This window comes from Balaenoptera borealis, assembly GCF_965194805.1.
Source record: "Balaenoptera borealis genome assembly, chromosome: 13".
Taxonomy (NCBI): domain Eukaryota; kingdom Metazoa; phylum Chordata; class Mammalia; order Artiodactyla; family Balaenopteridae; genus Balaenoptera; species Balaenoptera borealis.
The window spans coordinates 21891126-21906183 of NC_138870.1; the positions used below are offsets into that span (position 1 = coordinate 21891126).

Sequence of the window (15058 nt, forward strand, 5' to 3'; positions counted from 1 at the left end):
TTTTGTCCAATGGAAACTCCCACTTATCCTTCAAGGTTCAGATCATTTGTAGTTGTACATGACCACCTTCATCCCTGTCCTCCATCCCTTTCCATCTATGTTCCACATTTCTCTATTTGAGTATCAATTACATTATTAAAGGCAAAGCTGATAGGCAATAAGTATGCACTTCAGCCATACTAGCTATAGATAGTCAGTGTCTATTCTGATTACTTGGTGCTTTTTCAGTATAGTTAGTAAACATCTTGAATGACACTCCTGATTATAGACATTATTTCAGATCTATCTCTATCATGACGCTGTGAGATAAAGGGTATGGGCTATCTTATTTATCCTCATATCTCCAGGGACTGGCATAATACCACAGATATGCCCTGTATGCTTGGTGAGGTTGATAATATGTAGACAATCAGTCTTTATAGTAATTCTTTGAAAAATAGATTACTTTTATCTAAAAAATTACTTTTACCTTAATAACTATGAAGTGTGCCTGATTTATACCCGAATGACCATCAACCTCTTTTATGATCGAAGCTACACTATGGATTTGATATGTTCGGGGGCCAGATATAACAAGTGGTTTGGGTACTCTCGGGACTTTTCCTTCTTGAAACTAGGTTGGAAAAGCCTGGCCTTTGGAATTAGACAAACCTCAAATTGAATTGAGAGTTGTCTCTCAAAAACTATGTGACTTTGGTTAGCTACTTAACCGAGATCTATCTCCTCTTCTTCAAAAACAGAAAATAGATACCTCCTTTACAAAGTTGTTACAAGAACTAAGTGAGATCATGTATTTAAGGACATGGGATATAATCCTGCATGAACAGTGAACTTTGGTCTCCTTGGAACTAATTTAAGTTAGTAGATAAATTTTCCATTTTGAATACCAACCTCTCCAACCAGAAAAAGAGCAAGAAAAGGCATATGAGATACAGTTTCACTGGTAGCATCCCAGAGAAGCTGTACATAAGCTATCACGATGGACAACATGCCTGTTACTGAGCCAGTTCTGATTATGCTGCTGAGAAATAATCATATGGCTGGTGTTATGTACTAGGGGTAAATTAAAGGCCAAAGACAGCTTTTTCTTTGTCAAAACAGGAACTACTATTTTCTTTATCCCTAAAGAATCTGGTTTTGAAACATCTGAATTCATTTCCAATGGAGGCATCTCTTTTGCTGACGAAATATGAGGAGCAACTAGGTAGTGCAGTTGGTAAGTCAACTGTCAAGGTTGGTAATGTAATCATAGTTATTTTATTTCTCTGACCTCTGAACCTATTAGAACTAGGAAGGGTGATCTGAGACAAAGAAATCTTGAATACCTCTAAGTCACAAAGTTTAGTAGAAAACAAAAATTGTTCCAAACTCTTTTGATTAAATTCTATTATCCTAGGCATCTACTTCTAACATGGAAAATTGACAGATAGGAATAATTGATATTAAAAAGGATTAAATCTAGGTTGGATAATGTGTTTACTTTTATTTCCCCCGATCTCTTTCGCTACCCTACTTTTATCCCTCCTTGTCCAGGTGAAGATATAAAAACCCTGGCATCATGGGCCCCGTAGCCAACAAATATCAAATGTTTCCTTACTGAGGAAAAGGAGATTATATGTTAGCTCCATGTTTTTCAAGACTTAACAAGGATGCTAGAGTGGCCAAAAAACCTGGTGGTTTCCTCCCTTCACCTTTAAGTACCATCTGCTTCACAATTTATTCAGATCTAAATAGCCCAGTCTATATATCTGTATCAACAGAAGATGGTCAAGTTGATGTGCAAAGTTTACTTTCAAACTTATCATTCTACAATTTAACAATTAACTTAAATCAGCTGTTATTTTCATACCTGTTCATCAGTAGATTGCATACAAAGACATAATTCACTTTAGGGAGGTCTGTCGCCAAATGACAATATTGCTCTGGAACCTATAAAAAATCACAACAGTCACTTACTTAAAAGATTCTATAATTAAGAATAATCTCATTGTCGGCTTCAGCAAGAAACAGGTATGAACTAAAGAAAAATCTGCATAATTCTGAAAAATTCCTTAGGATCCTTGCTCCTTCTCCCTGCCCCAACCTAGGTCCTATAATTGAGAAGTTTTGGCCAAAGTAGTGAATATTGTTGGCACAGAGGCCTCAGGTTACTTGCCCTCCTTATTCTTTGCACTAAGCTCCTTTGACTTTGTGGTTTACCTCTTGGGAATCTACAGATATACATAGACTTTGGAATTTCTCCAAATTCAGAGCTGAAAAAGACGCTGTATATAAATGTAGCATTATCTGAAGACTTAAAAGTAAATCTTAGTAACTATGGAAGGGTGCTGAATCAGGATTAAATTATAGAAGACCACTCCTTCAAGAGAGGGAAAGAGGTCAGGGGAAAATAAAAGTCAATACATTTTCTAACCTAGATTTAACGCCTTTTAATATCAATTATTCCTATCTGTCAAGTTTCCATGTTAGAAGTAGATGCCTAGAATAATAGAATTTAATCAAAAGAGTGATAAATTTGGGACAATTTTTGTTTTCTACTAAATTTTGTGACTTAGAGGTATTCAAATTTTCTTTGTCTCAGAATGATCCTTCCTAGTCCTAATAGGTTCAGAGGGCCAGAGAAATAAAATAACTATGATTACATTACCAATCTTGACAACTGACTAACTAACTGTACTGCCTAGTTGCTCCTCATATTTCGTCAGCAAAAGAGATGCCTCCATTGGAGATGAATTCAGATGTTTTAAAACCAGATGCTTTAGGGACAAAAAAAATAGTAGTTCCTGTTTTGACAAAGAGAAAGCTTTGGCCTTTAATTTACCTCTAGTGCATAACACCAGCCATATGGTCATTTCTCAGCAGTATAATCAGAACTGACTCCTAAAACCCTTGGAATTGCCTAAGTTATGATAGTGATCAATATGTCTTTTGTTATGTTAATGAGGTGGCTTTTGGACCCCACCTAAGGATGGGGGCTGGTTGCCAGGGGAGCCATCTGTGTGATTAGCAGGTTGGAACTTTCATTCCCACCCCTCAGACCTCTGGGTATGTGGCAGGGGCTGGAGATTGAGTTCAATCTCCAATGGCCAATGATTTAATCAATCACGCATATGTAATGAAACCTCCAAAAAAGCCCAAAAGGAGAGAGTTTGCAAATACTTGATTCTTATCTGTTTCCTCTATTAGACTATAAACTCCATAAGGGTAAGACTCTTTTTATATTTGTTTGTGTTTTTTGTTTTCAAGTCATACTTAATGGGGAAAACTGAAAGCTTTCCCCCTAAGGTCAGATCTCCATATAAGAAGGATGTCCACTCTTGCCTATTCAACATTGTACTAGAAGTACTGTCCAGGGCAATCAGACAAGCAAAAGAAATAAAAGGCATCCAAACTGTAAATGAAGAAGTAAAACTATCTCTATTAGCAAATGACATGATATTATATATGGAAAATCCTAAAGAATCTGCTAAAAAGCTATTAGAATAAAGAAGTTCAGCAAGGTTGCACAATACAAATCCATATGCAAAAGTCAATTTTATTTCTATGTACTTGTATGAGCAATTAAAAATAAAATTAAGAAAAATTCCATTTACAATAGCATTAAAGAGTAAAATACATAAGAATACATGTAACAAAAGAAGTGCAGAACATACACTGTGAAAACTATAAAAAATTGTTGAAAGAAATTAAATAAGATCTCAATAAATAGAAAGACATCTTATGTTTACAGATTGGAAGGCTTAACATTGTTAAGATGGTTATACACCCCTAAATGATCTACAAATTTAGCATAATCCCTATCAGAATCCTACCTAGCTTCTTTGTAGAAATTGACATGCCGACCTAAAATTCATGTGGAAACTCAAGGGGCCCAGAATAGCCAAAAAATCTTTTAAAAGAGGAACAAAGTTGAAGCACTCACACTTCCTGATTTTAAAACTGACTATAAAGCCACCGTAGTCAAGGCAGTATGGTACTGGCATAAGGATGGATATATAGATAGGTAGAATAGAATTGAGAATCCAGAAATACACTCTCACATCTATGGTCAATTGACTTTTTACAGGGTGCTAAAACTATTCAATGAGGGAAAGAATAATCTTTTCAACCAATGATGCTGGGACAACTGGACATTCACATGCAGTGGAATAAAGTTGGATTCCTACTTCAAACCATATACAAAAATTAGTTCAAATGATCAAAAATCTAAATGTAAGAGCTAAAACTATAAAACTCTTAGAAGAAAATACAGGAGTAAATCTCCATGACTTCAGATTTGGAAACAGATGATTAGATATGACACCAAAAGCATGAGCAACAAAAGAAAAAATAAATTGGAATTCATCAAAATTAAAAACTTTTGTGTAATAAAGGACATTACCAAGAAAATGAAAAAATCCATAGAATGGTAGGAAATATTTACAAATCATATATCTGATAAGGGACTATCTAGACTATATGGAAGAACACTTACAACTCAATAACAAGAAGATAAGTAACTCAATTTAAAAAACTGGCAAAGGATCTGAATAGGCATTTCCCCAAAGAATATATACAAGTGGCCAATAAGCACATGAAATGATGCTTGACATAGTCATGACGGAAATTCAGATCAATACCACTTCATACACATTATAGAATGACTATTATCAAAAAGACAGATAATAACAAGTGTTGGTGAGAATGTAGAGAAATCAGAATCCTCAAACATTGCTGGTAGGAATGTAAAATGGTGCAGCTACTTTGGAAAACAGTTTGGCAGTTGCTCTAAAAGTTAAACATAGAGTTGCAATTTGACCCAGCAATTGCACTCTATGTAAGAACCTAAGAGCATATGTCAACACAAAAACTTGTACGCAAATGTTTACCGCATATCCACAGAGACAGAAGCTAGATTAGTGTTTGCCTTGGGCTGGGGAGGTGAGGGGTTATAGCTAAAGGCTATGGAGATTCTTTTGAGAATGATCAAAATGTTCTAAAATTAATTGTTGGAATGGTTGCACAACTCTGAATATACTGAAAACCGTTAAATAGCACACTTTAAATGGGTGAATTGTATTATATATAAATGACCTCTGAATAAAGCTGCTATATAACAATAATAATAACAATAAATATAATAACAACTGTACACCCAGAGCTCTTAACAGTGCCTAGTGCCTAGCACAAAACATATGCCTGATACGTTAAGGGAATATTTTCTATATATTGACTTAGAATCCTCAATCAATGCTCATTAGGTGCTCATTTTCATACCAAATGTGGAATATACTTTCTTTGCAGTAATCTTCAAATTTTAACATATGTAAGTTAACTAGGGGAGCAAATTCCTGCTCCAGCATTAGAGATCCCTTTCAGAAGGTCTGGGATGAGGCTCAAGCATCTGCATTTTGAACAAGTGTTCCTCTAATGTGCTGTGCACATACTGCTTTAAAGAAACTGCAGCATGATCCAAAGGCAGAAGCCTTGCTCTCTGGATAGGCTATTAATAAGTTAGAACTATTTAAACTTTTTTTTTTCCTTGGCATTGGGTCATGGGACAGGCAGGGAGAGCCTTTCTTTATCTGATCCACGTAGGTTGAAATACAAGTTCCTTTTTTTAAAAAATACCAGTCTTACTTTATGCATACAAGAAATAATAGGTAGCTGAGTTGCCCCAAATCGGTGACCCATTTAAATTTTTTGGCTTGTGGATGAACTAGTGCATTCATTAAACACACATACAACACACACACACACACACACACACACACACAAACACACACATCCAAGAGAAAGGTGGAATGCTCAAAATGAGATCTCACTAGGCAAGAAAATTAAAAGTTCATTGGTTCTCAATAAATTATTTCTGGAAGTAGAAAAATACTTCTCATAAGACCACATAGCTGAAAAATTTTCTTCTTACATACAGTAACCTAAATCTGGTATTTAATTAAGACTGCATCAATATTCTATAAGCACAGTTATGTGGGAAAGCATATCTGTATTTGATTTACATAATTATATTTTAGTACTTGTTAATTATAGAATTTAGAGTTAGGAGATACTTTGAAAATGCTGACTTTGAAATGCATACTAATTCCATACCTGAAAAACTTTATGTTACATAATATATAATGTTATTTAATAATATAACAAAATATTTTTAAATATCTTTAGTTAATATAGGAACATAGATTTATTTTTACCCTTTTTAATCCCCTTGCTCCAATTTGTCACTGAGTTTTATAATATCTCACTCTTAAATGTGCTCTAGATTTACTGTACCTTTTTCATTCCCAATGATTCAATGCTAATATTTTGTCCTTATTAACTCAAACCTGGGTTAGTAAACCAGCCTCTGCTGGCAGAGGAAGCAACAATACAGAGATCTGAGGCAAGGGCTGTCTGGCAAGAGGCTGGTGAGGCTGGGGCAGAGGGACCAGAGGTGGGGGGAGGGGTTAGAGAGTGATGGGAGAGGAGTGAGACTGATGGAGAGTCCAGATCCTCAGGGTCTGATGGGTCATTGAGCCAAGGGCTGACAGGATCTTGTAATAAGGAAGAACATTTGTATTCTATTACAAGTTAATCACTAAAGGGATGTTGCCTATAGGCTTACATTATACATAATGGCCCATCTCTGGGAACCCTGCCTCCCAGGTAATGAGCATTAAGCTAAAATACCTTTGTTTAGCTCACAGGAAACATCTTCACCAGGCCCACCTGTGAATGACTGCAGGAAGGAAGAAATGAACACATCCTTCGGGAAGCAGATGGGAACCAGGAAGTGTCTGACTTTACCCCCTCCCCTTATAGCATAAAAGGAGCCTGAATTCTAACTCAGGCAAGACGGTTCTTTGGGGGCATGAGCCCGCCATCTTCTCAGCTTGCTGGCTTTCCAAATAAAGTCACTATTCCTTTTCCCAACAACTCATCTCTCGATTATTTGCCTGTCATGTGACAAGCAGTATAAGCTTAGACTCGGTAACAATCTGACTTCGGCTTTAAAAAGCCCACGTTGGCTTCTGTATTGAAAATAGCTTGAAGGAGCTAAAAGAAAGAAAAAAAAAGAATGCCACCATCGAAGGAGAGCTCGTGGTGCTGGGCTCAACAATGTGCAATGAAGGCGATGAGACAAGGTCAGATTCCAGGTACATTCGGAAGGAAATGCTGGCAGAATTCAGTGGTAGATTAGAAGTGAGCTGTGAGAGGTGAGGAGACAAGATGACTCCTGGGATTTAGGCTTCAGCAACTACAGGAATTAAGCTGCTAGTTTATTGATTGATAGATAGATGTTAGATAGATAGTTAGATAGATAGATGATAGATAGGTATAGATTGGATAGATAGACTATCTATCTAACATATGCAACATATTCATGATTTTTCTCACTTAAAGAACAATTGAAACAATCAGAAATTAATTGTGTGAGAGAGGCTAAGTGGTTTACCCAAGGTCACCTTGCTAGGAAGGGACAAGCTTGGCCTTGAGCAGCGGTCCCCAACTTTTTGGCACTAGGGACCAGTTTCGTGGAAGACAATTTTTCCACGGACCGGGGTGGGGGGATGGTTTCGGGATGATTCAACCGCATTACATTTATTGTGCACTTTATTTCTAGTCTTATTACATTGTAACATATAATGAAATAATTATACAACTCACCATCATGCCGAATCAGTGGGAGCCCTAGGCTTGTTTTCTTGCAACTAGATGGTCCCATCTGGGGGGAATGGGAGACAGTGACACCCAAGTGTGTTACTTATCTTCAGTCTACTCCATAATCTTGTTTTGGTTGCCGTCACTGCAGAAAACCCTGCTTCACAAAGATAGGATGTTGGAAACGGAAGCAGGCTTTTCAGTGCTTTTGTGGCAATCTCAGGATATTCCGCCTTGACTTCAATCCAGAACGTATGGAGATTTGAAGTTGTCTCACACATACTTCTAAGGCGATCTCAAGCAGTTGATCCTCTTCTAGCACGGACAAAGTCGATTATTCACAAATCGGTCGCGGATCCATTCCTTCCCACTTTGGGTGTCTTTTGTGGTTAAGAAGTAATGCTCAAACTCTTTTGAAAGCTGAGACAGGTGATCATGCCCCAGCTGGGAGAAAGAAGGCCCTGGCTCAGTCTCTTTCAAAATCTCTGCTAATGTTTGAAACATGTCAAAAATCCCAATGTTCACTCGTCGCCCCCATAATTCCAGTTTGGCTTTGAATGCAGCCACTTTATCTGCCGACTTGAATACAGCTGTCGTTCTCCCCTGAAGAGACATTGCGTTCGTTGATCAGGTTGAACATGTCACACAAGTAAGCAAGTTTTACGACCCATTCTGTGTCACTGAAATGTGCTTCCAGCGGTGACTGTTTTTCTAAAAGTAATCTCTGGAGCAGCTCTCATAACTCAAAAGCTGTGGCCAGTGATCTACCTTTAGAAAGCCATCTCACTTCTGTGTATCAGAGAAGACGTGTGTGCTCTGCGTCCATCTCCTCACAGAGCTGCACGAACAGATGTGAGTTAAGGGCATGTACTTTAATGTGGTTGATAATTTTAATCACATCCTGCAAAAGACTGTTAAGTTCAGGTGACATTTTTCAGCTAGCCAGCATTTCTCTATGGATGACACAGTGCATAGACTCACATTCAGAAGCGACCTCTTTGACCTGAGTAGTGAAACCAGAAAGCCGTTTAGTCATGGCAGCCGCTCTGTCCGTGCATATACTGACACAAAGTGACCAATTCAGTTTTCCTGTTATGTAATCATTCAGACTTGAATAGTTCTGCAGCTGTAGTGTTTGTTGGCAACAAAAGTGCACATAACATATCCTCACGCACGCCCTCCTGAAAAAGATACTGCACAAAACGAACATTGCTGCCTTGTTGTCAACATCGGTAGACTCATCAACCTGGATTGAGTACCTTGGTGACTCATTAATCCTCTCTAAAAATTGTGCCTCAGTATCCTCTGCTATTTCATCAATTTGTCTAGTTATGTTGCTAGCCGAGAGAGGAACACATGCCACCTTTTGAACTGCAGCCTCTCCTAAAAGTTCACGACAAATGTCCTTAGCAACAGGCAGGATCAACTCTTCACCAATACTAAGGGCTTCTCAGCTTTAGCAATGCGGTTAGCCACTAAGAATGATGCTCTCAGTGCAGACACATTTGATGGGGTGGTGGCCTTCAATAATTGCTTCTGTTCTTCATGTTCATGTTTTTTTTCTTTTGAAAAACTCCAAAGGCTTGTCTTTTAATGCAGGTGCTTGGTCTCCATGTGGCAAAGTAGTTTTGAATGTTTCATGGCTTCGTTGGATAGCGGGTCACCACATATTATACAAAGTGGGCTTGGAGAATGTGAATCACCTGTTGCAATGAACCCATAATTTAAGTAGGACTCTCGGTATTTTCTTTTAAATGCAGCTTTCTTTTTGTTGGCAGTCTTAGAGTCTTCTCCTGTCTCATCATTAGGTCTTTCCCCTTTTCAAAGAAGCTCTCCAGCAACATTTGTTTTTTACTCATTTTGGCTAGGGTTAGCTTGTGGGCTTACCAAAACTGTGACTGAGACAAGTGCGCAGTGTGGGAAAGAGGAGTGGATGGAAGAGGTAAATAAAATAATGGGTGGGCCAAGCATGGACTAAAATACGTGTCAGATTCTGACTTAAAGGCTGCCACAAGATGCAGCTGTACAATTGTAGTACTTGCCACTATAAAGCCTGCCACCAGATTCAGCTTAATTGTCACTTGCCACTCACTGATAGGGTTCTGATACGAGTCTGCAAGCAATTGATTTATTATGGTCTCTGTGCAGGCAAACCTCTCTGCTAATGATGATCTGTATCTGCAGCCGCTCCCCCCAGAGCTAGCATCACCGCCTCAGCTCCCCCTCAGATCATCAGGCGTTAGATTCTCATAAGGAGCGCGCAACCTAGATCCCTCACATGCACAGTTCACAGTAGGGTTTGAGCTCCTAAGAGAATCTAACGCAGCTGCTGATCTGACAGAAGGCCGAACTCAGGCGGTAATGCAAGGGATGGGGAGCGGCTGTAAATAGAGATGAAGCTTCGCTTGCTCGCCGCTCACCTCCTGCTGTGCGGCCCAGTTCCTAACAGGCCACTGTCAGTCCGTGGCCTGGGGGTTGGGAACCCCTGGCCTTGAGTGTTGCTCAGTGGTTACACGAGCCTGTTCTTTTTGCCAAATAGCACAGTGGCTCTTGCACACACCTCAAGTTTTTGGCTGGCAAAAAGTCCTACACAGTGTTTGGGATTTTGAGAATTCACAGATTTTACATAATTCAAGATATTTTATAAACCTAATCAGGTATGCAGTATTTCGGTGGTATCAGCTGTAACCCTGAACTCCAGGTCCCATATCCTGAAAATGGGCCTAAATGTAATGCTTTGATAAAGAGTAAAGACATTTGCATTTTAAGGTCTGTTTTTCAAGTGCAAAGAATAATTAATTAAAAAATACAGCTGACAGGGTTGAAGATTATTTGGGAACCAGAGGGATATAAAACTGTGGCTTCAAAGTTGATTATATCATCATAGTTTTATTAGCATTTGTTTTCTTTTGGCCACTTGGAAAATGTGTGTTTTCACTGTAGACTGAGATCTAATACTTATTCAGTAAAGAATATTTTTCTTTGGCTGAGAAATGTAAATTTGGTGCTAAGAGATGAGTTCAAAAATATTATATTTATATCAGATTTCCAAACTTTTTTGTATCAAAAGAAATAGTAGTTGAAACACTTTCCAAGTAAAATGGATTATACCTGCTGAAAACACTACTGGTTCTCATTTAAGTTGCTGATTTTTTAAAAAAGAGTCTGACCTTGAGGACAGCTGCCTGTAGGCACAGAACACAATGAAGATGAGAAGAGAGACACCGGCCAAAGCAAACATCTGAGTCTACTAGTTGTGTCCTGCAGACTCTTTCATATCTCCATAAGGCACTTGGGGTCTTGGGTTTGAACATTCCTTTCTAAAAGCTCATCCTTAGCAAACTCCCTGCTAGTCTAGATTCACTGGCATTTTACAAAGCCTGGTAGCATCCTTGGGTCCTGCTTGTTAAGACTTGCAAAGTACCGTAGACTCAGGCTGCAATCTTCAGCTGAATTTGGATATAGGAAATTAGCAATTACAAAGTGTTCTTTCTGCCAAAAATAACATGCTGTGGCCATTACTTTGCTCTGTGATGAAACAAGTCATTTTAATCCTTTGTAGTAGGTGGAACAATGTGTACTTGACCAACCAAAAGGGAAAATACTTCTTAACTCAAGGGAGATATTTTCGGCTACCACATGTAGACTTACGGACATAATAGGAAAAGTAATCGTTTTCCCCCAAGTAAAACCTTTTAAAGTGATCTTGAAATGAAATTTGCAAAACCACCTCCACCTTAATGAGAGATTTTGTAAATTTGCCAAAGTTTAATACCACCAGACTGCACTAAACCAGGTTTCCAACAGCCAGGTTGAAAAGAGATGTGAAACAACTACACAGGAAATTGTGTTTACTTGAACTTATATCGCCTCAATTACTTTTCTCCATTGGCAAGGAACGCGCATGGACTGGAGTGATGCCAGGTTGTGTACTTCATCCTGATGGTTAGCACAGGTGACTGGTCTGATTAGTGAATCAGTTTTACAGCTGATGAGAACTTAGACATTATCTAGTGAAACTTTTGTATTTTACAGATGAGAAAATTAAGGTCCAGAGGATGAACTCACTTGCCCTCAGTCCTTCTTCTAGTTGGTGTCAGTTAGGTCTGGAAGTTTTCCTATCCCACTGTCTTGAATGGAAGGAAATACCCAGCATCCTATGTTATTTGGATACTTGTATCTCCCCTTTTGCTTTTAAGTCAAATCCAAACTATTTTGCTTTTTGTTTCTCATTTTGTTTTTTTCCTTCTATCTGTTTTATGATGGTGAAAATTCTCCATGGTGATACTTCTAGCTACTCAATCACTCAAGCCAGAAACCAAGAGCCATCACCCCATTCACTAGATCACAAACTCTTAAACTACCTGCTTCCCAAACAGCTCTCAGATCTTGCCTTCACTCTTCATCTTCACAAACACATTATTTCTCACTGCAATACTGCAGTAGTCTCTTTATTGCCACCCCCCTTCCAGTGCTTCCAGTGTCTTATTTCTCAGTGGCAAAAACTACCAGTTGCCTGTGTTTTTGTTTTGTTCTGCCTCACTTCCCTGCTTACATTGCAGCTGGGTGTGACCATGTGACTAAGCTCTGGCCAATGGGAGGTAAGTAGAAGAGTCATGTGGCAGTTTCTGGGAATCTTCTTAAGAAGACAGTTGGTGGGCACAGTTTGTCCTCTTTTACTGTGTCCCTACTTAAGTTTGCTGCCTGTATTGTGGATACTGCCATCTTAGACATTAGATTGGGGCCACACATGAGAGCAACAATACAAAAAGAGGCTGAGTCTTTGACACCATGGGGACTTTGATGCCATATGGATCTCTGGACATAGTTTTTTAAAGTATTGTTATTTTGGGTTACTATCAATCAAGCCAACCCTAGTACCCACTATACAGCTAGCAACCTAAATTCCACAATAGCTTGAAGGTAATATTCCTGAAACATAGATTTGATCATGTCCCCATACTTAAAGGGCCTCCTACTGCTTGTAGAATAAAGTTCAAACTCCCTGATAAGCCATAGGGTACCCTTTGTGATCTGACCTTGGACTTTCTCTGGAGCCTCATCTCCCTTCATGCTTCCACTTTGTGCTTAAAGCTCCAGCAATAATGAATCACTGAACTCATTGTAACCTCCAGGCTTTTGCCCATCCTGTTTCCTCTGGTTGGAAATTTTCTACTCATCATTTAAAAACCAGTTTGGACACTTCCTTCTTCTGTGATACCTTCCCCTAAAACCCTGAATTCTGAGTTAATCACTTTCTCCTCTACGTGACTTTCACCTTGTTCCTGCTTCTATTATTGCCCTTAAACTATATGGTAATTATTTGTCTATATGTATGTATTATTGGCAATTTCTCCTTTTATGTCTGTTAATATTTAGGTGCTCCTATATTAGGTATATATATGTTAAGAATGTTATATTGTCGTCTTGTACTGATTCCTTTCTCATTATGTAATGCCCTTCTTTGTCTTTTGTGATAGACTTGGTTTTAAAGTCTACTTTGTCTGCTGTGAGTTTTGCTACCACAGCAAAACTTGTTGTATCTGTTTGCAGGAAATATCTTTTTCCATCCACTTTCAGTCTGGTGTGTATCTTAGCTCTGAAGTGAGTCTCTTGTAAGCAGCATACAGATGGGTCTTGTTTTTTCTTTAATCCAGTCAGCACCTTATGTCTCTTGGTTGGAGCATTTATTTCATTGACATTTAAAATGAATATTGATAGGTAAGTACTTGTTTCCATTTTACTACTTATTTTCTGTTGTTTTTGTAGTTTTTATTTGTTCTTCTTCTTTTAGTTTCTTCCCTTATGGCTTAATGGTTTTCATTTTTCTTTTTTTAACATCTTTATTGGAGTATAATTGCTTTACAATGTTGTGTTAGTTTGTGTTGTATAACAAAGTGAATCAGCTATATGTATACATATATCTCCATATCCCCTCCCTCTTGTGTCTCCCTCCCACCCTCCCTATCCCACCCCTCTAGGTGGTCACAAAGCATGGAGCTGATCTCCCTGTACTATGCAGCTGCTTCCCACTAGCTATCTATTTTACATTTGGTAGTGTATATATGTCAATGCTACTCTCTCACTTCGTCCCAGCTTACCCTTCCCCCTCCCCGTGTCCTCAAGTCCATTTTCTACATCTATGTCTTTATTCCTGTCCTGCCCCTAGGTTCATCAGAACCATTTTTGCTTTTTTTTTTAGATTCCATATATATGTGTTAGCATACGGTATTTGTTTTTCTCTTTCTGACTTACTTAACTCTGTATGACAGACTCTAGGTCCATCCACCTCACTACAAATAACTCAATTTCGTTTCTTTTTATGGCTGACTAATATTCCATTGTATATATGTGCCACATCTTTTTTATCCATTCATCTGTTGATGGACCCTTAGTTTGCTTCCATGTCCTGGCTATTGTACATAGTGCTGAAATGAACAATGTGGTACATGACTCTTTTTGAATTATGCTTTTCTCATGGTATATGCCCAGTAGTGGGATTGCTGGGTCATATGGTAGTTTTATTTTTGGTTTTTTAAGGAATCTCCATACTGTTCTCCATAGTGGCTATATCAATTTACATTCCCACCAACAGTGCAAGAGGGTTCCCTTTTCTCCATATCCTCTCCAGCATTTATTGTTTGTAGATTTTTTGATGATGGCCATTCTGACTGGTGTGAGGGGGTACCTCATTGTAGTTTTTATTTGCATTTCTCTAATGATTAGTGATATTGAGCATCCAGATCATCCAAAATGAAAATAAATAAGGAAACACAAGCTTTAAATGACACATTAAACAAGATGGAATTAATTGATATTTATAGGACATTCCATCCAAAAACAACAGAATACACTTTCTTCTCAAGTGCTCATGGAACATTTTCCAGGATAGATCATATCTTGGGTCATAAGCCAACAAACACATGAAATGATTTTCTTTAGTGGTATGCTTGTGTTCCTTTCTCTCTAGTTTTTGCATATCTATTGTTGGGTTTTGATACGTGGTTGCCATGGGGTTCATACATGTTGGCCTATAACTATATCTACTTGTTTTAAACTGATAGTCATTTAAGTTCAAACACATTCTGAAAGATCTACGTTTTTACTCCCCGCCCCAGCCATGTTTTGTGTTTTTGATGTCATATTTATCCCCTATCCCTTAACTATTTATTGTAGTTATAGGTGATTTTACAATTTTTGCCTTTTATAGTTGATTTTACAATTTTTGTCTTTTAATCTTCATACTAGCTTATTTAAGTTGTTGATCCACAACCCTTACTGTATATTTGCTTTGCTAGTGGGATTTTTCCTTTCCTATAAATTCTTACTTCTTATGGTAAGCTTTTCATTTTCACTTTACTTCTTGTAGGATGGTGTAGTTTTGTTGAATTCGTTTAGTTCTTGCTTGTCTGAGAAGTTTCTT

The 15058-nt window shown here is 38.1% G+C and overlaps 1 protein-coding gene across 8 annotated transcripts in view; it reads right to left on the minus strand.

Annotated features, from left to right (window-relative positions):
- LMNTD1 (lamin tail domain containing 1) overlaps positions 1 to 15058 on the minus strand; it is a 419515-nt gene that overhangs the window by 60337 nt on the left and 344120 nt on the right. For 7 of the 8 annotated variants that reach the window (XM_082352227.1, XM_082352224.1, XM_082352226.1 and 4 more), the window contains one exon: positions 1850 to 1929. In XM_082352227.1, the coding sequence (XP_082208353.1) occupies positions 1850 to 1870 (21 nt within the window). In that variant the 5' untranslated portion in view covers positions 1871 to 1929. Of the gene's footprint in view, positions 1 to 1849; positions 8243 to 15058 lie in introns of those variants that run through there. The other variant, XM_082352228.1, reaches the window with a different exon arrangement.